Source organism: Phaethon aethereus, assembly GCF_964289735.1.
Source record: "Phaethon aethereus genome assembly, chromosome: 4".
NCBI classification, from domain to species: Eukaryota; Metazoa; Chordata; class Aves; order Phaethontiformes; family Phaethontidae; genus Phaethon; species Phaethon aethereus.
The window spans coordinates 78,981,330-79,008,082 of NC_138578.1; the positions used below are offsets into that span (position 1 = coordinate 78,981,330).

The 26,753-nt window shown below is 50.3% G+C and overlaps 2 protein-coding genes across 2 annotated transcripts; one reads left to right on the forward strand and one right to left on the reverse strand.

Moving 5' to 3' along the window:
- Positions 1–844: 844 nt before the first annotated feature.
- Positions 845–4,674, reverse strand: FABP1 (fatty acid binding protein 1; the record flags this gene model as incomplete). Its single annotated transcript, XM_081999746.1, has 4 exons — positions 845–895; positions 1,416–1,508; positions 3,382–3,554; positions 4,608–4,674. 4 exons carry the CDS (start codon positions 4,672–4,674, stop codon positions 845–847), a joined length of 384 nt encoding a protein of 127 aa, XP_081855872.1.
- Positions 4,675–17,084: 12,410 nt separating this feature from the next.
- THNSL2 (threonine synthase like 2) lies at positions 17,085–25,884 on the forward strand. Its single transcript, XM_081999747.1, has 8 exons — positions 17,085–18,241; positions 18,921–19,115; positions 19,380–19,532; positions 20,239–20,469; positions 21,307–21,455; positions 24,208–24,333; positions 25,278–25,417; positions 25,540–25,884. Exons 1-8 carry the CDS (start codon positions 17,974–17,976, stop codon positions 25,805–25,807), a joined length of 1,530 nt encoding a protein of 509 aa, XP_081855873.1. The 5' UTR covers positions 17,085–17,973; the 3' UTR covers positions 25,808–25,884.
- The last annotated feature ends 869 nt before the right edge of the window (positions 25,885–26,753 follow it).

Below are 26,753 nucleotides of genomic sequence, written 5' to 3' on the forward strand. Positions count from 1 at the left end.
GGGCAGTGAGTGCAAATTGAGTAAGACCCACAGACGGTGTTTTGTGTAAAGTAGTGTTTTTCTGATGACAAAGTGATGAAGAATGATTCTGCAGCTGACACAGGTGCAACATCAAACTGGGCACTTGGCAAGCGAGACTAAGTGGAATTCCTACATCAGGATAAATTAATTCAGGTAAATCAGTCCCCTTAGTTAAAAATCAGTTTGGGGTGAAACACAGACTGGACACTTGAAGTCTGTCTGGGGCCCTCCTGCTGGTGGGAAGGGATGGGGTGGAGATGGGGATAGGGTGGCCAGAGCCTGCGGGGCTGGATCCTGTTGCACAGGTGTGAGGATGAAGATGGAGGTTGGGATACCTGAACTGTCCCCATGCTGGTCACTTCCCCAAGGCAGCTTTCCAGGCAGGATCACTGACATTTCCTTGAGCCTCACCTAAACCACCCCATGCTTTGCCCTGCCAGTCACCTTGTGGTCACTTTGGCCATGTTTGTAAGGAAAGGAAACAGAGCCCTTTCCCTGCCCAGTGCTCCTCCATCCACCCAGCCAGAAGTGGTGACTCAGGGGGATGCTGGCACCTGTCCCCAGAAAGGGGCTGGAAGAGTGCTCATCAGCACGGAGCACATCTCAGAGAGTCACTCAGCGGCTCTGAGCCTGTGCCCTAGCCCGGCTCCGTTCACCAACATCAGCGCAGCCTTGGCTCAGCCTGTTGCCCAATTTCTACCAGGGCTTGTGTGAGTTTTGGAGGCTTGCATCTCTTTATAGCAACAGTGAAGAGGCTTTTAATACAAATTTTACTTTAATGGACACATTTTACACAGTAAAATGGTTGGTATGTGCAGGGTTTCTAGATTCTCTTGCTGATTCTCTTGTAGGTGAGGTCTCCCATGGTCAGCGTCTGATAACAAATGAAGAGTGTTAGCTTTTTGTGGTGCTTGGCTCCAAACTCTACTCGGAAAGGATCTGTTCTTGCAAATCAAAACGGGACTGATGCCCAGTCTGTCTCCTATAAACTGAATTATTAAAGCTTTAGATTTCTTCATCAATACCCCAAAGCAGGTTAACGTAGCATCCCTCAACTGGGATCAGTCTCCTGCACCTCTCTTTAAAAGTGCCAGGCCCAGACACGTACCTATACCTCTGTGTGGGTGAGAACATGCCCTCGTTACATGAAACTTTGATCAGCAATGCCTACTTGTGTCTTAAAGAGTACTTTTTGGATCAAACTATAATGAAAAACTGCTTTCAATGCCTGGCCAACGGATCAACTTTGGGTGCAGAGCCTGAGTGCAAGCATGTGCTCGTCCCCAGCACCTCCCTAAGGTCCCCAGCATCTCTGAAGGCTTTCGAGGGCCAGATCCCTGAAGGCAGCTGTATGCACCATTACTCCAGCCATCGCCCTTCACTTCTATACTTACATTGGTGATGGTGTCTCCGCTGAGTTCGGTGACAGATTTCAGCCCTTTCAGGGTTGCGACCAGTCTGTTGTTACCCTCCATCTGAACAATAGCCTGGCAGGAGGAGACAGAGGCATTCATATTATTGCTGGAGACCATCTCAACCCCTGCATTTTGTTCTTCCCCTTCTGTACTGAGTTGCCACCATCCTCTCTGCAAGCTGTTTGGAGCAAGCTGCTCCCCTGGTGATTTTGGCTTTCCTGGGAGAAGGAGGAGAGATGGTTGTGCTGGCAGTGACTATACCACCACAAAGGTATGGATGTTTACTTTGGCCTCTACAGGGATATGATTTTGCCACCATACCTACCTCTCTCCCCTTCAGACTGAGACTCACTCACAGCTCCCTCACTGCTAAATGCCAGAGCGGGGGTCCTTGGCATCCCTTGGCATCACACCAACACATGAGTTTTGGGGGAGAAGAAAGAATGCTCTTCACCCTACCAATGCTGGTACCTTCATGCAGCCCTGATGTTCCTTGGGGCAGCTCCTCATGCAGCACGCAGACCAAGAGAAGCTGCACACCTCGAAAAGAGGACTGCAGAGCCACCTGAGCTGGGCCAGGGCATGCCGTGTTGTCTCCTCTCCACCATCCACCTATTGCACATTGCTGCAGCAACCTACTTGTGGGGGTGTGACAGGGAACTGGGTGACAGCGTGGGGCTGGGGGAGTGTCGGCCAAGGTGGGAAGCTATCTAAGGAGCTTTCAGAAACCCAGTCATGGCTGGAAAGCTCTTGAGGACAGGCACATCTGCTGAGTCTCTGCTCCCCAGGAGATGCACATCTAAAAAGGCTACAGACAGCACCAGTACCCCCAGGGCAACTATCACTGATCATTGAAATTGCTCACATAAATATCCCAGCAAAAAACATTTCTGCTCATCTATCTGTCCAGCTATAAGACATGTTCATCTGCCCTTGAGTTGCTGATTTACAGAGGGTAAAACTCTTCTAATAGCCATTTCCCCCTCGTTTATGCTCAAGGGACTTCAGTGATGCTGGAAGTTGTGATACAGAGGCTCTCAGAGCCTCTCAGAGCCCCGTTCACTGGGGAATTTCTTTGGTGATCATCCCTCCTGCTTTCAAAAGTCCCTGCAATATAATCTTCTCCCAAGGTAGAGGTGAGAGGCAATATTTGCCGGTGGCATTGTCTTGACATGTTATGAACCATTGGAAACTAATGTCTAGCAATGGGAGCTGACCCCATTTCAAGGATGATAAATCCTCACCTTGCCAAATCATCTCACCCAGTGTAAACAGAAGCAGTGGAAAAGACTAGCAGAGAAACTAACAGTCGCTGGGATTTAAAAGGAGAGATTGACTGGTTTATGATTCATTAGCTGACTTTCCTGCACTACCTTTAAGTCAACAAAATGAAGGTGGGAGTATGTTTTGTGTTGCAACATGACAGAAAGTCAACCCTTTTCTTCCTCTGAAATCTGAAAGATTTCTTTCAGACCTTTTGCTGTCAGAATAATTTACCAAAGCATCTCTAGCCCCCTTTTCCAAGTGGGCTATTAAAAAAACCAGCTTCCAATATTTTCCAAACTGGCTATTAAAATAGCTTAAGAAATACAAGGCTTCATCTGCAGAAATGCTGTTTAGGAAGCTTGTTTTGTAAAAGCAAAGAGGGGAGGTAGGAATTTCAGAGTCTCAGGCTCTGAGTTTCTTGGGAAGGTGGCTCAGAAATGGACTGTCATTTTCAGAAATGTGTCCCTAAGAGACTTGCTGAGGACCTGCAGGAGCAGGACAGTGGGTGTCACATCTGCAGACTTGGTTTCAGCAACTAGCCCAGGTCTTTTCCCTGTGTCACGTTTAACATCTGTGGTCTGGTCATTCTGTTTGCTCAAGTGCAGAGGGAATGGCTGGAAAGGAAATTTAATGTCCCTGAGTCCTCGCAGCCCTGGCAGAGGAGGAGCTGATCACTCACCTTGACTTTCTCTCCCGTCAGCATCTCTATCTCACATTCCTCCCCAATGGTGAACTCATTGTGCAGCACTTTGGAGCCAGTGGTCACAGTAACCTTGAACTTTTTCCCATCCTGCACGATTTCCGAGATGCTCTTGATATCCTTGCCCTTCTGGATCTGGTCATCAGGAAGCCCTGCCCAGGAACAAGAGATGTTAGGCGGGCCTTGGAGCCATCAGTGGGCAGATTGTTGCTGAGAGTGAATGTGGTGGGATTTGGGGACACACAGCCAGGAGGTTTTCTATTCCAGTGTGGAAAAACCTTGCAATGATGATGGTTCCCCAAGGGCCACATGGCCCTGAGTCTGCTGGGGAGGAAGAATAAAAAATGCTGTCATCCTGGGTTTTGTGTGGGAACTAGACATCTCCCTTGTCTCACCAACCTGGCTGGGAGCAGAAGAGCTAACTCCCTGGCTAAGCATCAGACAGAAAGAAAAAAATCCTGTTTTCCTTCCTTCACTGAGAGGCAAGTGGAATAAGTCGAGGCAGAATGAGGGAACCAAGTGGATTTTTAATGAGATTCGGGGTCCCTCAGAACTAGCTCACTAAAGTTTTCTCCCAAAGCCTGAAGCTGCTCTGACAGGTAGAGACCCTCCGGCACATAACTGTGCAGAACTAGTGCAAAGCCTTCTGAACCCTGCAGGAGCATGTTCCCTGGCTTGGAGACCGGTGCAAACCTAGCTAGCCACATTCATCATCAAGCATTTAAACAACCTCAACTATTTTTCTGGTGAATGGTGGAACTTGGGGCTTTGCAGTATTGCCGAGCAGCAGCACGGTGGGCTGAGTGATGTCCTGCTTGCCCTCAAATTTCACAGCCTGATGGAGCAGATCTGTATTTGCCCTAAGCCACCAAGGTCCCACTGGCTTATCACGTGTGTGCAGCACTCTGCTGCGCTGGCCCATGGCTGCAGAGCCTGCTGGGACCGTTTTCCTGCAAGCCATAAAATTTCAGCCAGCATCTCTTGACCTCCAGCCACCAGCCAGAGAGATGCTTTCTCTTCTTTTTCGTGATCACATCTCCATGCACATGCTTTTAAGAAAACCTATCAATTGCAAGACGACAGGCAGAAGTAGGAAATCAGAGAGCTGTTTTCAATCTATGTGGTCAGCACATCAGCAGTTGGACTCCCAAATATCAGTGGGATCTGCGGAGGCAAAGCAGCACATAGCACACGCAGGCACTTACCGAGGGCTTTCATAAAAGGCTCAAAATTTTCCTGGGACTGGAGTTCATACTTTCCAGTGAAGCTCATGATGGAAAGGCTCTCTGTGCTCCCAGCGGAGGAGAAGGTGCCTTGCTGGTAAGCAGAGCTTGGTTTTATAAGGTCCTTTTGCCTTAAAAGTTGGTCAGAGGTAAGATGATGTAATTCTTTTACGGCCATGTTCAAACATTAACATAAAACTGGGCAATGGTCAGTGATAAATTGCTCTACATTTTACAGACCTCGATTTACAACGTGGGGGCAGGGAAAACCACATAAAGCCATTTTATGGAGGTAGCAACGTGGCATCCATAAACAAATTGTAAAAAACATAATTGTGCAAAGCAATTAATTATCAGAGCAACTAGCCAAATCACCTCATCACCTTGCAGTGTGGAAGCGCACATCTGGAAGAAGAGAAAGCGGTGAAGGATGATGGTGTCCGCTGGAGCTGACACCGATGGGCTTCTGCTCGCTGACCTGTGCACGCTGCGTCTTTAGCACTGGGGTGAAGAGTCACGGCCGCACGCTGGAAGTGACTAACTTGCTCCTCCCGATGCCTCGCGGTCCTCTGTAACGGTGGGGTTTGGTGTAACCCAGCAGTCACAAAATCATCATTGTCCCCTAAGGAAAAAACTGTCGCGGTTTAACCCCGGCTGGCAACCGAGCACCGCGCAGCCCCTTCCCTCTGCCAGCGCCGCACCAGAAGCAGGACTCGGGGCTGGGCTCCTCTCCTGGTGTGGTCCCCTTGGCTGAGCGTCCTGGGTCGCTGCATGGTGCCCGAGCATCCATCCTCTGGGTCTGCACTCCCAGGCTCAGCTTCCTACTCCCATCTCCTCCCCTGTCCCAATGAATTTCTCCTCCCTCCCGAAGTCACCAGCTCAGGGATTTTACCCCTTTTCATGCCTTCTCCTCTTTGCAATTCCTTCATTCTGCCTTCTCATAGCGTCTTTGGCCTTTTTTGAAGTGAAATGACAGATAAGTATGAAAAAACCCCATCTCCCTCCAATTCGGAGATGCTGTCAGAGCCCTCCACAGCTGCCCGGGGCTGCCGCCTGCCTGCGCTCTCAGTGCCGCAGTGCGGCTCCTGACGCTGCCCGGGCTGGATTTAGCCTCGGTTTCTGCTTAGTTAGTGTGGGCAGCATCTGCCTGACGAGGCAGGAGAGGGAAAACCTCTACCGGTGGGGTAGGCGGTGGGTGAAGTTGGCCAGGGGGGTGTCCGCAGGGGACATCACCCCTCCGCACCGCAGAGGGGCCAGGCAGGCTCAGAGGGCACTCATGGGGAGCGGGTTGATTCAGCCGTTTCTCCAAACAGCTTTTCAGCTTTTTTCCCTTTTTTATCCTCCACTTTCCCACAGGAATGATGCCACCTTAGGAACCGCATTCCATTTTTCCCCCCACCGCCAGGCCACATGTCCCTTTTCAGTGTCTTCTTCGTGGGGACGGCGGTGACTGACCTCTATGGCCGCATCCTGGCAGCAGCTGGAGCTGGCAGCTCCCTGCCTCCCGCCAGGCAACGTCCTGCGGCCACGGGCCACGTGTGCCTCCCACGCGTTCATGCCCTGGACCTCTGGCTGCTCCTCCAGGCAATTCGGGTCACCTCTCTTTGCGTGATGGGGACAGAGACTCAGACTTGAAAAAAAAGCCTGAATTTTTTTCTGTCGTCTGACTCGTTTCAGAGCCCAGAGCTCCCGATGTGCTGTGGGGTGAAAGCTCCAGCCCTGCACGGCTCATTCTTCCCCCACCATCGTCAACTGGAGCAGGCTGGAGTTGTGGTTTTCATTCATTTTTCAATGAGATGCATGCCCAGACCGGCCACGTATGACCACATCCCACTGCCGGGGGGAAGCCCAGTTGTGACCCATTTCCAGGTGCAGGCTAGAGACAAGGGGTAGCCACTAAGTCAGTAAAGAGAGACCTTTCTCAGGTAACTTCAGCCAATGAGTACCTCTGAGCTGACATCTAGCTGAAGGAGAGAAATAGGAGCAACATGTCATGAGTAGTGTCCCAGGGCTGCCTATCCCCCTCCAGCCTCTCCAAAAGCCTACATGTCTAGGGCGTTTGTGAACACTTCATATTGTCCAAGATGAATCCAACCTTAGGTGCTTGAAGGAGCACCTTATTTTCCCTGGCCCCCAAGGAAGCCTGACATCTCGGCCACCTCAGACTTCCCAGGCCCACAATCTCCCAGGGAGACCCATGCCAGCTTGGAAGGAGGTACAACCACCAAGCTAATGAGACCCGAGCCTAAGATAGGATTTGGAAAAGCCTACCAGGTTTTGTCCCACAAACTTTTAAATGATTATCATGCCTAATCTGGGCAGTTGCACCACTTAGAAAACCAACACAAATTAGGTGAGAACTCCCCCTGGGCAGACCATGCTCCTAAGGTCTGGATGTCACCCATCAAATGTTAAAAGGGTGGACTGTCATGGTAATAGGGCAGAAATTGTTCAAGTAGTTGGCAGAAATGGACAACTCATGAGAGAATTCACCCCATTTGGGACCCAAGATTTTTTCTGCAGGTATCCTCTCCTCTTCTACTTATTGTGGATAGCTATAATATATCTATGCTCCCAGCTTCGGTGCGTTGGATAAATGTGGACTATGTATTACTGCTGGCAAGTTTGGAAATGCAACATACTGATTTTTGATCAATGATCAAAAATAAAACCTCTTTTTGTCTGCAAGTGTTCCGTTGGGCTCACATTCTTTTATTTCCCCTGGTAAAGAAATACATAAGTTTTTATTAAAAAAGAAGAAACCCTTACTGAATGAAATTTGGCCAGGGTAATTATTATCTAGCTGGGCCTGCTGAGCAAACGGCAGGTGAGATAAACTTAATCTCAATAGCAAAGTTCAGAATACTTGCACATCTCCCTACCAGAATACAGGATCTTTTAAAATATGACACCACTTTAACTTTCCAGGGCCAAGAAAATGCACCTGATTTGCATTAACACAAGGCTGTGTCAATTGACCATTTGATTAAAACTAAATCCCTACCCTGAAACCTGGACCTGGATTGTAGAAAGAGAAAAGGCATGCATCATTTTCAAAAATTATCGAGGAAGCTACATCTTGTGGGAAGCCAGCAGGTACTTTTGTGTTTAAATTGCTTTGAAAATAAAGCGTAGGATTGTAGAAGCTTGTCAATAAAAAGGACCCAAGTGTCTCATTTCTGCTTTTTCACACGAATCAAAGATACAGACATGTAAAAATTCTCAGCTCCCTCCTAGGCATGGAGGTATTCGAATGCTCTGTGTCCCAAGGTGATGAATCAGAGAAATGCTGGTTGGGAGGGAACGTCTCTGGTTCAACCTCCTGCTCAAAGCAACATCACCAACACCAGATCAGCTCAGCCATGGCTTTGGCCAACTCTCAAAAACCACCTCCTCTGCCTCTCTGGGTATGCATCCTGGGGTGGCACCACCCACCTCCTGAAGAAGAGGTGCTCAACCCAAACCTCCCAAAATGCAATTTGTGGCCGGTGCCTCATGTTATAACATCTTCTGTAATCAAGAAGAGTTTGGCCCCGTCATCTCTGTAGCTGCCCATGGAGCAGCTGCAGGCTCTTATCACCTTCCTTCAACCCTTCCCTGGGATTCCTGGTCTTGACTCCCAGTTTCACTCACAGAATTACAGAATCAGAATCACTAGGTTGGAAAGGACCTTTAAGATCATCAAGTCCAACCATTAATCCAGCACCACCATGTCCCCTAAACCATGTCCTGAAGTGCCACATCCACACGTTTTTTGAACACTTCCAGAGATGGCGACTCCACCACCTCCCTGGGCAGCCTGTTCCAATGCCTGACCACCCTCCCGGTGAAGAAATTTTTCCTAATATGCAGTCTAAGCCTCCCCTGGCGCAACTTGAGGCCATTTCCTCGTGTCCTATCACTAGTTACTTGGGAGAAGAGACCAACACCCTCGTCGCCACAACCCCCTTTCAGGTAGTGGTAGAGAGCGATAAGGTCTCCTCTCAGCCTCCTCTTCTCCAGACTAAACAACCCCAGTTCCCTCAGCCGCTCCTCAGAAGACTTGTGCTCCAGACCCCTCGCCACCTTCGTTGCCCTTCTCTGGACACGCTCCAGCACCTCAACATCCTTCTTGTAGTGAGGGGCCCAACACTGAACACAGGATTCAAGGTGCGGCCTCACCAGTGCCGAGTACAGGGGCACAATCACTTCCCTGCTCCTGCTGGCCACACTATTCCTGATACAGCCCAGGACGCTGTTGGCCTTCTTGGCCACCTGGGCACACTGCCGGCTCATGTTCAGCCGGCTGTCAACCAGCACCCCCAGGTCCCTTTCTGCCGGGCTGCTCTCCAGCCACTCCTCCCCAAGCTTGTAGCATTGCATGGGGTTGTTGTGACCCAAGTGCAGGACCCGGCACTTGGCCTTATTAAACCTCATACAGTTGGCCTCTGCCCATCGATCCAGCCTGTCCAGATCCCTCTGCAGAGCCCTCCTACCCTCCAGCAGATCAACACTCCCACCCAACTCAGTGTCTGCCAGGGCACTGGGAAACCACCCTCCTACGTGTACTGCTTCTTGACAATTTGGATGTTATGGTGGGTAACAGGATTTTGAGTCTCGGGGCTCCTGCAGCAAAAATCCTTCTCTGCTTCCTCCAGTTTGAACTAAAACTCTTTTAAGCTCTGAATTACGAAAAGGACTTTACAGCCAGGGCACTGTGTGGGGAGAGGCACTTTGCTGTAGCCCAGGATGGGGTACCTGGCAACCTTGTGGTGGTCTGGGAATGTCTAATTACACCTCACCTCTATCTCCTCTCTCGCTCTTTTTACTTATCCCATCAGTGACTCCAGACTTTGTGAAGCCTTTGGTTTCACCTCAGTGCTTTGGGAAGCTGGGACTGAGCTCTACGCTAGGACTTTCTTAGCCCAAATATGAAAGGCTACAAGACAGGGCTTTTGCTGATTCAGTCATGGATTTCTCTAATGCAGGTCCAGTTGGACACTCCAAAACTCCTAGCCGTTTTTTGAAGAGCTTGGTCACAAACTTGCCAATCACAGATCCCTAGGTGGGCTTCCCTCTGTCTCAACCCATATTATTGCTTGGGTCATCCCTATTTCTGCAGTGCTTGTACCTGGGAACTTGGTCTGCTGTCCAGCTTTCCCATCTTTGGTCTGTTTATTCTTAACCTTGAGGAGCAAAGTTTTCCTCAGCAGGCCACATGGCTGCATTGCTTCAAAAGGTTGGATGGGATGGGAAAAGATGCTGCTGCTGCTGCGAACTCTCTGTCCCTCTTGGTTTCCACCAAGTTTTCGTTATGCTGTGTTACCAAGACAGCACTGAGATGAAATAAGGCACCTTTCACAGATTTTTCTCCTTTTAAAAAGACCATGGCAGTCTCTTGGAGTCTGGCTGCCTCCAAGCTGTAACTTCCAAGTTGTAGACATGCAAGCACCAGTTCATGTTGGTTTAGATTAGATATGCCATTATCAGACCCTTGATAAGACTGCTGAAAGCGGTGGCTTGTACAGAGTGCTGCTGCTTGATAAAGCTTTCCATTAATGCCAAAATTCAGTGAAGGGCAGCCCTCAGCCCTTGTCATCTTATTACCTCATGCAAAGGTCCCAAAGGGAGCAAAGGCTCAGTATTGCTTCTCCAAGGCCAAGGCAGCAGTTTCATTGATAGCATGAGACCTATCACTGCCTTAGCTTTGCTTGCCAACGATCACCTGGGGACCAGAGCTTACAGAAGAGCTGTTGGGCTCTTGCCTTACAGCAGGAATAAAGCTGCTGTCTGTGCCACTCGTCTCCCACTCTCTTGACTCAGACATCTGTGACGTAGTGCTGTTGCCTCTCTCCGGGCAGATGGACCCCTGCTCACGCCCTCTGAGGGCATGTATTGTCCTTGCAGCTTGGCCTTTGATGGGATGAGGCTGTCCTCCATCCCACCACCCAGCTTATGGAGTCAGGGGCAAGGACTGAAAATGGTGCTCGCTGCTTATGGAGCTAGTTTGTGTCAAGGCATGGAAAGAAAATATTGGGAAAGAAATGGAGCCATTAGCAGTTAATGTTCTTGAGTGAGGAAGGTCTGGAAGAGTCCCTCAAAGCAGAGCCAGCGAACACTTAACCAATGCAAATGTGTTTCATCTCACCTCACCACATGTCTGCAGCATAGATGTCTCCATCTGATACAGGCGCATGAAGAGCCTCTGAGACACAGTAGGGATAAGCAAACCTTCGTCTGACCAAGTGGAGATTTGCATGTTGGAATGCAAAGAGCAGCAACCTCCAAGTGCCTACAGGTGGTCAGATGAACTCCAGCCCTAGAGGGATATGTTGCTGTCACTGTGGATCTGTGCTCACCTCTCTAGCTGGCCTGTGCTCTCCTTGATCTTGATTTATCAAGCACAGTGGCTCACTTAATGACTGCTCACAGTGGGTTGCAGCTAATCAGTCAAGGAGAGCTTCTCAGGCCCATACAGGCATGAGGAGGAGCCTGTGTGTCTGCATGCCTTACTGTTTGCACTTGAGTCCTGATGTGCAACCCATCACCACACACATGCACTTGTAGGAATGTCCCGTTCCCTGAAATGGCTTTTCATAAATGTAATATCACTGTCAAAGCAATTGACTTGGTGTCCCATGCCCATGATATCTAGCAGAGTCTTATGCTCCGGGTTGATCATCACCTGGTATCTTCACAGCTCCAGAGTGAATGTGCAGATGCGCTGTGCCAAAGCCCACAGTTCCTGTCTCTCTTTGAGCCAAATATAACCACAGTTTATATTTAAAATAAAGGAAAGTCCAAACAAAAACCCCCAAGACCTTCCCTAGCAGATAGTGCTCCTTGGCTGGGGCAAGCAATGACACAAGAGATTGTGTCATTGCTGATGCACAAACCAGAAGCTTAGTGCTGAGGCACGACACCGCCATGAGGAGGGCAGAGAGGTTGCATGGGGTCTGAGAGCACCAGAGTTTTCACCAGGTTCATGGCCAGGGAGATGCTGCGTGGGAAACAACCATGGTGCCAGCAAGGCCAGAGTTGTGGACGAAGTCCAGGGTTGCCACTGTGCATGTCCTGCTTGGTGCCGCTGCCATGTTTGCTATAGTCAAAGCACACCCCTGAGCACAGGTATCCCTGTTTTCCACATAATGAAGCACACAGAGACTGGCTTTCCCAAAGTCACCTCGAGAAGCTGATAAAGCAAACATGCTGTAACTGCTCAGCCTGCACAGCATCTTCCTTGTCAAGTCCCTGCTGGGTGGTCATAGAGCCCATATCCTATGGCACTACAGATTTTGAGATAAAATTTGTCCCTGGGGCTTAATCTAAACTTTGGTGTAGTAGGACCAGGTCATACAACCTTCTCCAGGTAATAACATCTTCAACATCCCACCGTGGGAGCCAACATTGCACAATCCCATCCTCGTGCTCCCTTTCTGCTCTGCCTTTACGAGTGGGTCCTGGACTTTGGTCTACAAGAGCCAAACCACAACACGGATGTCCTTGAGCTTGTTGTGAAACACCTTGCGGTGAGGAAAGAGTGTCACACCCAACCGTGGGGAAAGAGCCGATGCGCTGGCAGCTCCTTGCCCTGAAAAATCACCAGAGGTGGAGGTGGAGAAGTGCGTGTGTGTGCACACATTTGTAGGTGAGAAGAGGTGTTGTGCCGTGTGGAAGTCCTACCTCATGTCAGATGGGATATTGACAACTTAAATCAGATTTAGAAAGAAAGGAAAAGAGCCACATTTGCTGTAACAAAGGGGGAGCTTTGGGCACTTTAATTAATTTATAATTACACATTTCTGCCTTATATCTCCTTGACATGAGGCTCAAATGAATGATTCTGTATGCATGTTTGCCTGTGCAGCTGCAGACGGTCTCCGCAAACTTCCCCAGCCCCCTTCCTTCTATGGACCTCTGAACCTCACCAACATGTGGGTCAGCCTCTGAGAAAGACAGAACTGAATTAGTTTGATTTCTGGACAAAACCTTACAGTTTTTATGCAGAACCCCCTGTTATCTCTGTAAAAGTTCATACTTCTGTGCATGAGATGGCAAGGGACACATAACTTCTTCCACAACCCCCAGCGACAAGCTTGCATATTTTCTCTCAGACAACACAAGACGCTTCCCACTGGGACGTACTCTGTACGGGGTAGTAAATCGCACTGCAAAACCTCAGACATCCTTATCACTCGCTTACGGGACCTGCCTGGCATTGCTCGGGTCACTTGTGGGTCTGAAAGCTTTTGTTTGTGTATGGTTTTCAGACACCAGACAGCTCGTGGGCAGAGACAGCACTGGGAGATACAGGGAGATTCTTGTGATGCTCAGGCTTATGTGATGTTTTTTAATTAAATTTGGAGCATCTGGTCTTGGTTGTAAGCTGGGGTCTTACTAGGCTGTGCCCCTTTCTGAGCTTCTCCCTGGGGGTAGACTCCGGAGACCCCCAGGGGAGGAGAGACCCTGCTGGGAGGAGGTTGATAAAACCCCAGGATGGATTTTGGGGAGAAGATGGGGTGAACATGAAGAACTTCCTTCCCACTTCAACAGGCTCTTGCGTTGGCTCAGGCCACCCAGCTTCATAGCCTGGCCTCCTGCCGCAAGACATTGCCTGTGCCTCCTCTTCCTTGGCTCCAAAACGGGGCTCTTTGGAGAGGTGTTTCCTGGCCGTTGCTTGAAATCCCGATGGGACGGCTGGGCATCCGTGGCCCAAAAGGTGGAGGGACCTGTGCGAGGGTAGGAAAGGCGGGGTGCAAGCAGGGCGAGGTTCCTCCGAGGCAGCGTTGGTGCATCTCCTCCGTGGATGCAAGTCATTGCCGCCATCTAGTGACACGCTCTGGGGTGAGACCTGAAATTCTGGGGGGACTCGCGCAGGGAATAATTGGCTTCTCACTGCTGTATGTGCCCTTCTGCTTCCTCAGTCCTCGCCACACTTTGGGATGCCTTTGGTGGGTGGAGAGGCTGAGAAAATTCCATCTGGAGGGATGAAAACTGATGCAGTACAAAAAAAAAATTTGGAAAAATCTGACAGCAACCGTAGCTGGGGTTTGCAAATACAGCTGATTTCTGACATGTGGGTCCAAAGAGTATGAACAGCTCAGGAACGGTCCAAAGTGGAAGTGCAAATCCCAGCAGCAATATGGAAGCACTGAGTAAGGTCAATTAAAGGCTATTACTTTTTCCAACTCTTGATCTGTTGTTGCAGTGGATGAGCCCTGACAGGCTGCAGCACTGGCACTCTCTTCCTCTCCTTCCTTTTAAAACTCAAAATAATATTAGAGAAATGCTGCCCTAAACTTGAATGCATGGAAATTGCAGGGTTGAGCATGGGAATGCTGCCCAGTTGTGTAGGGATGGGGTCAGGAAAGCCACGGTGTGGCTGGAGTTGAACTTGGCAAGGGATGCAAAGTATAATAAGAAGGTATGTCAGCCAGAAAAGGAAGGTCAAAGAAAGCATACCCCATGATGAGCAAGACTGGCAAACTAGTAACAACAGATGAGGAGATGGCTGAGGTACTCAATGACTTCTTTGCCTCAGTCTTCACTGGCAGTCTTCACTTCCCTTCCCACACCTTTCAAGGGGACTGGCTGCAAGACAGGGACTGGAGGAGCAAAGTCCCTCCCACTGTAAGAGAAGATCAGGTCTGAGACCATCTGAGGAACCTGAAGATGCACAAGTCTATGGGACCTGGTGAGATGCATCCCAGAGTCCTGAGGGAATTGGCTGATGTAGTTCCAAGCCACTCTCCATGGTATTTGAAAAGTCCTGGCAGTCAGGTGAAGTCCCTGGAGGGTGGAAAAGTGCTCAGAGGGCTGGAACAGCTCTGCTGTGAGGACAGGCTGGGAGAATTGGGGTTGTTCAGCCTGGAAAAGAGAAGGCTCCGGGGAGACCTTATCACAGTCTTCCATACTTAGATGGGGTTTATAAAGAAAGATGGGGACAGACATTTTAGCAGGGCCTGTTGCAATAGGACAAGGGGTAACAGTTTTAAACTAAAAAGAGAGTAGATTCAGACTAGATATAAGGAAGAAATGTTTCACACTGAGGCTGGTGAAACCCTGGCCCAGGTTGCCCAGAGAGATGGTAGATGTCCCATCCCTGGAAACATTCCAGGTCAGGCTGGATGGGGCTCTGAGCAATCTGATCTAGCTGAAGATGTCCCTGCTCATTGCAGGGGGGTTGGACCAGATGGCCTTTGAAGGTCCTTTCCAACCCAAACTCTCCTAGGATTCTATGATTCTATGAAATCCCTCCCAATAAATGGCACTGTCGTCCCGGTGTGTCTCCCAGATGCTTCCCCTGTATTCTGTGCTCACCTATGGCTGCCACATAAGCAGTCCCTGCCATCACGGCCTTAACTGATGACCTCATTAGCAAGGGTCATCACTGCTGATAGGCCCAGGGCATAGATAAAGCTGTGACAACAGCCCTGCTGCTATTTCTGTCTGCAAATGCAGAGGAATGGGTATCCTGGTATAACCTATTTTTTTTCAGAGTTCCTGCATGCACCCTGGAGGGATGTAACGCTAAAGGGTTCATCAATCGCATCATAAGCTCTTCACTTGAAGGAAAAAAACCTTAAATTAGATGAATCAGTGAAGTCATCTCAGACAGCTACTGCACACTTTAAAACAATTAGAGATACGGTAAGTAAATGCCCAGAGGCATAAAGTCCCATGGTGGTGGGAGTAGGTGAGGTCCCATTGGGGTGTGTTGGGTGACCCATGTGGAAATGATCAGATGCACATTGATGATAATAAATTATTGCGTTGGTAATAAAAACTATCAGCTTGTGCAGCTTTTCCTAGGGATTTGATCCTTTCCTTGTTCTAGCCTAAATTTGAGCTGGGCTCAAAGCATGTTCTGCCTCTGTGTGGGCAGAGACTGCTGCAAGGAAGGAAAATGCTGAATTCGCCTTGGCACACTGTTGTGGGAGAGGGAGGAGGCTAGAGTAGAGGAGGCAAATCACCTGCAACTTTTAGTATTTTCTTTATTTCTAATATTTCACTGTTTTGGCCAGAGATGTTGCTTGAAGTTTTTTGTGTCAGCTACCACTGGAGTATGATGGGGAACTAAGGCTCCGTTTTGGGGCCATTGGCCACCCGCCTCAGCTGACCAGGTGATCCTGGAGGCTTTCGGTGACTCCAGCGATGGCCCTCCAGCAGGTTTCACCATTGATTTAAACCTGAGCCATCCCTGAAGAACAAGGTCCAGTCCTGCTGCCTGTTTTTCCCAGCACCTTGTGAAAGGACCTGGATGCACATCTGGGATGGGGACGCACCTCCATTACAGGGTCAGCACCCTACTACATGCTAATATGCCATGAGGACCCGATGGCTGCGGGTACGCAGAGGACCCTGGGGCCACAGCAGGTTTGGGTAGCTCAGGCTTCATCTTTGCCATGTAATGAGAAACATTGGGCACAGAAATCTCCCTATGGTGGGGACATGCAGGCTGGTTGGGTGATAGAATTTACGTAATTATAGAGAAGTAGCTCTCTTTCCAGCTGATTTCCTAGAGGTGGTCAGAAAATGGAGACTAGTAGCAGTGCTCTGGCCCACTGGGTAAGCTCAGCTATATTATTGAAAAGCTGCTGTTTGCTTCCTGCTCTGCTACAGCTGCCCTGTTTGACCTTGAGCAACACCATCACAGGCAACTTTGCCCAGAACCTGAAATTTAGCTTCTGCCTCCTGCTGAGGAGCTTGCAGAAGCAAGTCTGTGGATGTTGGGTGTAGAAGTGCCCATTTCCACATCGGTGCTCAGGGCAAGGACTGGACCACTCTCCACCAGAGACTCCAGTTACTCACCAGAGTTAGAGAGGCAACGTGTGTTGGGTTGGACGCTGATGCTTTGGCAAGCGATGTGTCCGTTACTGCAGACGTGGGCTTCCTGACTTACGACTTACATCCTCCATACTGCTGCACCTTGCCTTCCTGGGCTGAGTCCCCAGACATGCTCCAGCAGCACACGCTGTGCTGCACCCCGGGTCCGCGCAGCCACCGGTCCTGTGCAGAGCTTGCCCTTCAGAAAATACTTATTATTTATTAAACTGAAAAGTAAGAAGAGGGATGCACAGCCCTTCCCTGCAAAGGAGAACTATGGTTTTTTGCACAGCCTTGCACATGTCCCCTCTCCCTCCTGTGCCTCAGTTTCCCCATCGGTGGGACGGGGCTGTTAGGGCATCCCAGCCTCGCAGGCTGAACACTTGGCTTTGCACAGCTGGATTACAGACTGATTTTCTTTGGAAGGGACCTCTGGAGCTTTCTGACCCTGCTTTAAGCAGGTTCAATCTCAAATTTAAATCCAACCTTACAGTTAAATCAGGTGGCTCAGCGCTTCCCCAGTTGAATTTTGAGTTTCTCTGGGCTTATAGTGGAGACAACAAGCTCTCCACGCCCCTCACGGTTAAAAACTGTCTCCTAATATTTAACTAGATTTCTCCCCAGCTGCAGCTCAGGCCTGCTGCCCCTTGTCCTGATGCCCAGCACCACCAGGAGCAGCTCAGCTCCATCTTTCCCACATATCCCCCTTTCCAGGCTCGGTGCCGGGTGGCCGCCTCCGCCGGCCACGCCGTGGCGAGGGGAACGCCGGTGGGTTGCAACGGGGAGAAGTTTCCCGGGAGCACAAGTGCAAGGGGCGGCTGGCTTGCGAGCGGCGGCGAGTCGCTCGGCTGCTTTCTTGCCGCTGCGCGGGGTCAAGCGGCCCGCAGCCGTGCCGTGCCGTGCCGTGCCATGCCGTTCTGTGCCGTGCCGTGCCGTGCCGTGCCGAGGGGCTGCACCGTCGGCCTGAGCGTCCCAGGTGGGAACGGCTGCCGGGGCTCACGGGGTCGCGCTGGGACGGGGCCTCTCCAGGCAGCGCCGGCGGCTGCTCGGTGAGATTTGCACGAATCCGGAGGATTTAGCTCAGCCTTTCCTACACTGACTTAAATCCTGTCCTTAGATTAACCCCTTTGAACAAAACCAGCCTGCTCTAAAAACATAGTTATTTCCTTTTACTTTTTTTTTTTTTTAAATTTTAAAACTCGGGCTTTCGCAAGTAGCCTGCAGGGGACATGACGCGCTTGCGCGGTGACTTCTGCGGCGTCAGGGCTTTTGCTCAGGCCGGGAAGTATCTCCGGGGCAGGGTGGGAAGGGCACAGGGAAAGTGGGACGAGGAGGCTGCAGCCGCCTCTGTGCAAATCTCGGGCAGCGTTTCCGCCGCCCGCAAAACGCTGCGTGTCCTCCACCAGCTGCCTGCTCTAGCTCCCCACGGTGTGAGGAGTTTCTAGGGGAAGAGGCATTTTCTTCCCTGAGGAGCGCTGTCTGTCCACGTGGGAAGTTTTGGGGGGAGTCAGGTTGGGGTGCGGGGCTGTTGCCGGTGGGGGGGATGCTCTGGGGCTCTGGCAGTGACCGTGGTGCCTCCCCAGCACCGATGGTGTACGTCAGCACGCGGGGAGGCGCGGGGGCCGTCGACTTCGAGGGAGCCCTCTTCTCTGGCTACGCACCTGACGGTGGCCTCTTCATGCCCCAGCGCATCCCCTCGCTGGACGGGGACACCCTGCGGAGGTGGAGCGGCCTCTCCTACCCGGAGCTGGTGAAGGAGCTGTGCTCCCTCTTTGTCGCCGTCAAGCTGGTCCCACGGAGCACGCTCAACGGTGAGCCCCGACTGTGCAGGGAGCTGCTCACAGCGGCATGCACCAGGAATTTGGGGTGTTCAGGTGCATCTGCAGCATCTTTGCAGCCCCCAGAGGATGGAGCCGGTTGCACCTTTCCCTGCTCCTTTCTGCACCCTCTTCTCTGTCACCTTGCTGGGGCTTGTCACCTTCTGGAAGAGGTGTCCCCTGTGTGCCAATAGGCATTGTGGTGACTGCAATAGCGGTGGCTGATGCCGTGGTCCCGCTCGCTGCTCCAGACCTGCCCTCCCACCAGGGCCTTCTGCTGCTCCACACTCTTGCCGAGATCCGATTTTTAATGGTTTTAACATTTAACAGCTGTTTAACTGCCCACCAGAGGGCAGCTACAACCTCTGTCTCAGCGGCGCGTTATGAGAAAATTCGTGTTTCCTTATATTTTAACACAGTTTGCTCTGATTGTGTCAGGTGTCCCCTGGGGTCTCTCACCATAGAGCTAGTAGAGAAGACAATAAAGTGGGCTGGTTTACTCCTAATAACTGAGAATAACTTGTTGGATATCTGTCACCTCTCCATCAATGGAGAGTCTTTGGTTGTGCAGAAAGCTTCCCAGGAGCATGAAGAGCACAGATGCACGAAGCTGTGGGTCAGAAAAATACTTCTCTACCCAATCTAACAACCCCTTTAACCATTTTCCCTCTAGACCTGATTGACAAGGCCTTCAGCAGGTTCAGACACAAGGACGTTGTCCATCTGTCCAGGCTGAAGGATGGGCTGAACGTTTTGGAGCTGTGGCATGGGGTTACTCATGCCTTTAAGGATCTGTCCTTGTCCTGCACGGGACAGTTTTTACAGTACTTCTTGGAGAAAAAGCAGAAACACGTCACTATTCTGGTGGGTGAGTATGCCTCTTTGTGGGGGGTAAAACTTCTGTGCAGGTCTTTAGCTTAAGATCTATCACCCCACGTCCCTCCCCATAGATGCCCTGGGGTGGTATTGCCTTGTGAGTGGCTGGTGAGTGATCTCTGGGCAAGGCCAGGGTGGCTGCTCTAGCCAGAAACATCTCATGGATCATCTCTGCATCTTCTTAAAGTGCAGTGATGCAGGTTTGACCAATGCATCAATTTTTTGCTTTTCTTGGTTCTCCCTCACTTTGAAACAGGGACTTCAGGGGACACGGGCAGCTCAGCCATTGAGAGCGTGAGAGGGCAGAAGAACATGGACATCTTTGTTCTGCTGCCCAAGGGGTTCTGCACCCAGATACAGGAACTTCAGATGACCACTGTCATTGAAGATAACGTCCACGTCTTTGCTGGTTGGCATTACTGTTGGACTGTCCACTTTATGTCCCTGCTATCTTATAACCATGACCTTAAAAGATTTAGGGGGCTGCTGCTTTAGCAGCTGCAGCCAGCCAGGTCATTGCCATCATGGCCACCGTGCCCACATGTCTGACTAACAGGAGCCTGTAGCAGACATCTCCACTTTGATGAAAAGTGGTTCAAGGCTTCCTTTTCTCCTGGCCACAGATCAGAGCTGCCTCCATGCAGGTGGTTGGTGTTTAGCAGCACTGAACTCAGCACCGTTTCTCGGTGCTGAAAGGATCAAGAGTCACCCCTTCGCTCTGTCCCCTCGCTTTCATGGGTGGTCCATCCCCTACCTCTGTGCCATCCCCATGGTTAGGAATCACCACTGGGTGCTTGAGCTGACCCATGGACTCCTCTGCTCAGCCGGGTCTCACCTTGGCATCTCACAGGGGATACAGGCATTTGCCTTCCTGGCAAATACACACTTGGCGTAAGCAAGAGCCCAGAGCGCAACCTCTGCAGAAACCAGCCAGCAACCACGCGGTGCTGCTCTACCCCTGGCTCGTACAGCCCCCGAGGCAGACGGGCAGCTCAGGACGCCTCTGGCTGCAGCAAACCCCAGGGATTGAGACTGGCCCTATTTCTGAGCAGAAATACTTTGTGGCTGATGCGCTGATGTTGGCAGATCTAATCTTTCCTTTCTCCTTTTGACAGCTCATGGGAACAGCGATGAGATTGATGAGCCGATCAAGGAACTGTTCGCTGATGTCAATTTTGCCAGAAAATACAATCTGATGAGCTTGAATTCAGTCAATTGGTCTAGGATTATGGTACAGATTGCTCACCACTTCTACGCTTACTTTCAGTGTGCCCCATCCCTGGATACCACCCCGCTGCCAGTGGTAGAAATTGTTGTGCCAACAGGAGGAGGAGGAAATATCACAGGTGAAGGAAAAAAAGATAGATTAGATAGGGAAGAGAGAGTGCTGTGACCTATGGACTAAAAGCACTTTGCAGATGCTGGCTATTGCTATTTATTAAAACACCCACTCTCTGGTAGGATTTCTTCAGAACCACTTATATTTTATTACTCATATATGGTTATTACTCATTTAGGTGTCACTGATGCAAGATGCAGAAAATCCCAAACCACCCTTTGATGATGTCTGTAGCTATCTTGAGGATGGGCACATTAGAAGAGGACAGAATGTATTTGATCCAGAAAAGAGGGAAAATACTGTGGCTCTGATTTCCTAAGTGAGACATTAGCAGAGGTGTGGAGTCCTGCCTGGTCCTACCCTCTTTGCATGATAGTGCGCAGTCAAGAGAACCACTCTTAATCACTCCTTGATTGCCTCTATCCCAAAATAGGTGTACAACTGTCTTATGAAAGCAATAAAAGACTCTATGCACTCAACTGCATTCACTGTATTTCCAGGCTGCCCATCCGAGGCAGCATTAATAAGCTGCAAGAGCCCAAAAGCTTCATCTCTCTTGCTTGAGCAGCAGCTGCCTGACCTCTTGGTCCCCCGTCTATCCATCTTCAAATGTGGAGATGCCCAAGGATCAGTGTTCGATGTCAAGTGGAGCACTGCATCCCTGGATTTTATAATCTGGTGCTCTACCAAAACATTAAAGACAGATATCTCAAAGTCCATTAGGGCATGTCATTTATGCCTGGTTCTGGACTATATGCTCAATCAATCTGTACAATTTCTTTGCTAAATCTCCTTTGGATATTTCTTTATCAAGCATGCATGTATTCTTCCACTTTTTTCCTAGCTGGCTGTATTGCCCAGAAAATGGGTCTCCCGATTCGACTTGTTGCCGTGGTTAACAGCAATGACATCATTCACAGGACTATTCAACATGGAGATTTCTCATTGTCAGAGAGTGTGAAGGCTACGTTAGCATCAGCCATGGATATACAGGTATGTAATGAATTGGCCAAAATGGGAAAACACCAAATACTACACAGTTTTATAATTTTTTTTTCCTCGTACTCTATTCTACCCAGTTTATGAGAGCATAATTCTGCCACTGGCAATGCCTCTCAGCGATGCATTAAGAGGTGTGACTCATATTGAGCATTCATGCTGCTGAACCGAGATAGATCAAACACCTTCCTCCTCACTTTTCAGGGCTTGACTTTGTAATCTTCATTGTCAAAGGCTGGCTTTTTGGGGGTTTCATTTATGTGCAAGGTTAGCAAGAGAGGGATGTTTTCTAGAAATGCGACACTTAGAAAATTATAAAACCCATCACGTCTCAAGGGCTTTGTTGATGCTTCTGAAAGGCCACATCAAGAGCAAGAAAAGAGACCAGGAAGAAGGTAGGGAAGCCCAGAAGAAATGCCTCATCTATGGCCATCTGCAACTTGCTCAGAGCAAAACAAGTTTCAGCAGGCAGGCAAGGGCCTCAGAAATTAAAAGTCATGGAGGTACAGAAACCAAACACCTGGAAGCAAATACCTCCCCTTCCATACCTACCCTGTGATCCACAGGGACTGGGTCTGCTTCCAAACAAGTGACCAAAGTGTGAAACACTTGGTGTATCACTGTGGCCTTAAGCTACCTGGATTTTCCAAAAGCTGTTCAAACACATTGGGAGGACCTGGAAGCCTGGAAGAACTGCCATGCTTTGCGGTCAGTAAGTCATTACGCCCCTATCACCAGGCTGCTGTGGTTGGCAGCTTGACTTTCCTCCCGAGGCATAAATTTGTGGGGCTCCTCAGAGCTCAAAGGGCATCCGGGCTCCTCTTTTGGCCTATGTCCCTTCAGTAGCACTGGTCTACTGAGGCACCTAAATATGTGTCAGACTTTGGGATCATGAGGGAAGGCAGCCAGCTGAGGTGATGTCCAGAGATTCCTGAGGAGCTGGATGGCTGTATCCATCTGCATATCCCTCTCCACAGCTGCATGGGACATCACTGTTCAGCTCACATCTGAAGCATCCGTGCAAATATTTCCATAGCTCAACAGATCATTCATGCTGGAGGGGAATTCAGGAGATCTCTAGTTGGGACCTGCTCAAAGCAGGGTCAGCTCAGGGCTTTGTCCACTAAGGTGTTAGAAACCTTCAAGGTCAGAGAGTGCACAACCTCTTTAGCTTGCCTCTTCTTCAGACTAAGCTAAAGCACAGAAAACTTTTTCTTTAGACACCAGCTGAAGAGGTGAAAGTGAGACAGAAAGTCTAGTGTTGATGAGCCTTGTAAGGAGCAATTCCAGGAGAATCACAGCAGACACTGTGTCTTTGCAGTACCTAAAGCCAACCAGGGGCTGTTCTCTGGCCCTGCGGTCAGGAAGCACCACACAGCTCATGTCCACATGCCGAAACTTTCCTTGGGAACAATCCCCAACATGGCCTGTAGAAACTCCAAACTGTGACCCAGTGTTCTCCGGGACAACTCTAGTGACATGGGACAAAACCAGACCAGAGAGCTGGCTCATAACTTAAATGGCAAGGCCAGTGCTTTCACCGGTGTCCTGGCCCAATTCGACTTGCTGGTGTCAATGTAGTGATCTGTAGTGGAAACCATAAGGCTGGTACGAATGGAGGTGAAGGGGAAGATCGGGATATGGGAGCAGCAGAAGGAAGGACAGGAGACGGCGTGTCAGGAGGATGGTGCTGCAGGCAGCTGCAGTAGCAGGTCATTGAAGTCCAGGCATGCTGACACGTAGCTTCTCAGGACAGCCAGGTTGGGAAGCAGACGACAGCCTAAAACAGGGGACAGCCTAAAGCAAAGGGCAGGCTGCGCCCAGACTATACTGAAGATTACAGGCTGGAGACTCTGGAAGATGATGGTGGGAAGATGAAGAACAGGACTGGGGCCATAAGGTACCCAGATAAGGTCACGAAAGGCTGAGTAAGTCTTGATGACTCACCAAGGTAGGACAGGATGGAGAGACAAAAGGTCACAGGCGCTGCCAGCTGCTAAAAGGTATAAAGAGCCCGTCCAAAACCAGCACTTGAACCCAGGAGGTGCAATGAGGACTTGGCAGACGGTGCCCCTTGTCCCGTTTGTCCTTACAAGATATCTTGGCCAAACCCCCTGGATAAATATTTCTTGGTGCTCGTGAACATGCAGGGGTGAGACAGTGAGCAGTGAAATTGGTTTGGGACCCTCCTGTACGGTCTTGCACCGAGTTTTGCTGCGGTGTTGCAACATCGATTACTACATAGCCATAGAGGCCAGTCAGGCCCTATATGTGCCTTATATGTTCATAAAGATTGTCGGTCAGCCCTGCAGGGAGCTGGGTGTCTCATTAAGTCACACGGGAGCGGGGTGACTCACAGCAGCATCTGCAACGCGGCGTAAACAGCTGGATATTTCTGGTTCTCAAATACATAGTGTGTTATTAACCTGGGTTCCTCAAGGTGATTGCACAGATGTGGTCACACCGTTGATTTATCAGTTGTGTCTTCATTAATTTTTTTTTTAATGATGGTCACTGCCAGACTGCTCTGACAGGTCAGAGGTCTGAAAGACATCGTGTTCCCAAAGTCCTGTCTTGGGATGTAGGTATGCAGAGGGAAGACACAAAGCCCACCCCAGCTTCCACCAAGAAAAACGCAGCAGTAGGACCTCAACCCTAATTAGACATCAGAGAATCCACACAGGTGCTCTCCCCTCAAGACAGACGCTTGCGTTTCCGCTGCTCACTTATTGCCTTGTTATCCCAGGAGCCTTACAACATGGAGAGGATTCTCTGGCTGCTTTCGGGCTCCGACAGCCACCTGACGAAGATGCTGATGGAGCAATTCAACATGTCGAAAAGCCTTAAGCTGCCAGAGGATTTGCACAGAAAGGTCAGCTCCTCACGCATGCGGCACCGTGTGCGTGTGTAAGGAGATTTACCACTGCCAGTTGTTTTCAACTCATTTTCAGAAGAAAAAAAATCATGGTGGAGTGTTTCCAACCAAAGATTTAAGCGTGAGGCCAGAGGAGTTTTATATCAGTGTGTGTGCGTAGAGGTGTTAAAATCCCTTTTTAATTACTTATGTTAGAAGAAACCTCTTTCTTCTTTGCAAAACTGATTAAAAACTGCCTACAATTATGTAACTAGAATATGCAACCACCCCTTCCTTGGCCACTCCAGTGCCGGCATTGGCCATGCACCGAGGCACCGGGCGGCGCGTGCCAGCACAACCGGAGCGTGGCTTTCGGGAGCACGTCTGCTGGGTTTGGGGCTGCAGTTCAGCCTCGGTGCTGTGGCAAATGGGAGAATGAATACAAAGCAGGGAGAAAACCAAACGCCTGTGTTGCAAAGCTCTCTGGGCCAGATGCAAAGTCCTGCCTCTTCGCACCCAACGCATATTGTCCCCACTGAACATCCTTTGCCTGGCTCCCGCTCCTGCTTGCACAGCAGCAGAAGAAATACTAAAAAATTGCATTATTAAAAGAAAGAAGAGCTATAACACTGGGGTGGGTTTTACAAGCCCTCAGAAACTCCCTCGGAGCATGCAAATAGCAGCGCAGAGCTGAGGAGCTTAGTCTTGGCTCCTCTCCACCCACGGTCCCAGCACCCAGGGATGGAAACTCCTCACTCCCAACCCGGCCCTACGGCCGTTTCCAGCAGTGCCTAATCCCCCAGCTGCAGCAACAACCCTTTTTCCTTCTGTCCCTGGGGAACTCCAGCCTCCAGCCTCCCTCTTTTGAACTGCTTTGCCGAATGCCCGTGGCACAAGCCCGGCTGGGAGCGCGTGGGGCGGCGATGCCCTGTGCAAACCTCCCCGTTTCCCCTGGGCCACAGCTCTCCGAGACGCTGCGCTCGTGCTCGGCCTCCGACGAGGACATCGTGCGCGCCACGCAGCACTGCTGGGAGGAAAACCGCTACCTGCTGTGCCCACACTCCGCCGTGGCTGCTCACTACCACTACTCACAGCCGGACGGGTGAGGACGGCCGCGGTCGGGGTCATCGGGGAGCAGAGCATCACCTCCCCCGTGCTCCTGCAGCATCTCCAGCTCAGGGCTCGCTTACATCAAAAGTTTTCTTGCTTTTCTTTCCTTTTCAGCACACCCCGATGTTGCTTAGCTCCAGCCTCTGCGGCCAAATTTCAGGATGCCCTGCTCCGAGCTGGCCTGGTTCCCCAGCTCCCCCCTGAAATCACTGCCTTAACGGCGATGGAGACCAGGTCCACTCCCCTGGAGAGGGGGCAGGATTGGGCACAGGCGCTCCGGGAGCGGATCGAAGCTGCGGCACAGCGGCGGGAGGCACGGGGGGGTCGGTCGGCCCCCCCAGCACAGCGGGGTCTCACCGGGCAGGGAGTCACGCAGACCTGAGCTACCAGGGCATGGCTGGCCGGTGCCTCCCAGGGCTCATTTCCCTTCCCGGGAGAGCCCCGTGTTATGCTGGGAGAGGAGCCTACGGTCTCATGCAATGTATTATTAGCAGGAACACACTTCGCCGATGAATTATATAGACTCGTAACATTTTTCAGTAAAGAGCTTTACAATCGCATCCTCTTTTTGCTAGAAATTCATAAAAACTGGTTAACACTGAATAAACCTGCCTGTGTCTCATCATTACATGCTGTTACAGAAAGCTCCCTTAGTGTTACCCCCAGCCACCAGCTTTCTGAGCATTATCCAGTGATTCTGGCCCTGTGCTGGGATGTTCAGCCCAGTGGTCCCAGTAGCAGCTGAGATGCTGAATGGGAAATGCATGCAGGGCTGGGGTGGATCTGCTTTACCCATCCCTGTAATTTAAGCACTGCCAGGGATCATTCCCAGGCATCAAAACTTGCTCAGTGATAGTGTTAAATAGCAGATGTTTTCCTTGGACATGTTTATTTTAAGGAGCTACTTTCCAGTGCTGTATCTTGCAGCTTTTGGTCCCATTCCTGCTGCAGGTTCTTCCCAGGCAACTTCCGCTGAAACAAGTAGGAAACGGGAAATTCCCCTTATCTTCAGCCTGCAACTTCAGGTCTTTCAATACCACGTTCCCATCATATACATATAAATATATAAATACCTCGTGTGGGAGCTGCCTCCACAAGTCATACATCTGGCAGGAATCTCTTGTGCCTAAAAAGGGGGGGAAAAAGAAATAGGAATAATTACACCAGGGGGCAAAAATCCCCCCTTTGCCATTTTGCCATCAAAAAAAATTCCCCCGTTGACATCAAAGGAAGTCCCGTAATGGGAGGATTAATTTGAAGGTTTAGTGGCATTTAGCGGGGTAAAAGGGAATTCTGTGAAGTGAACCAGCATGGGATGTTGCAGAATG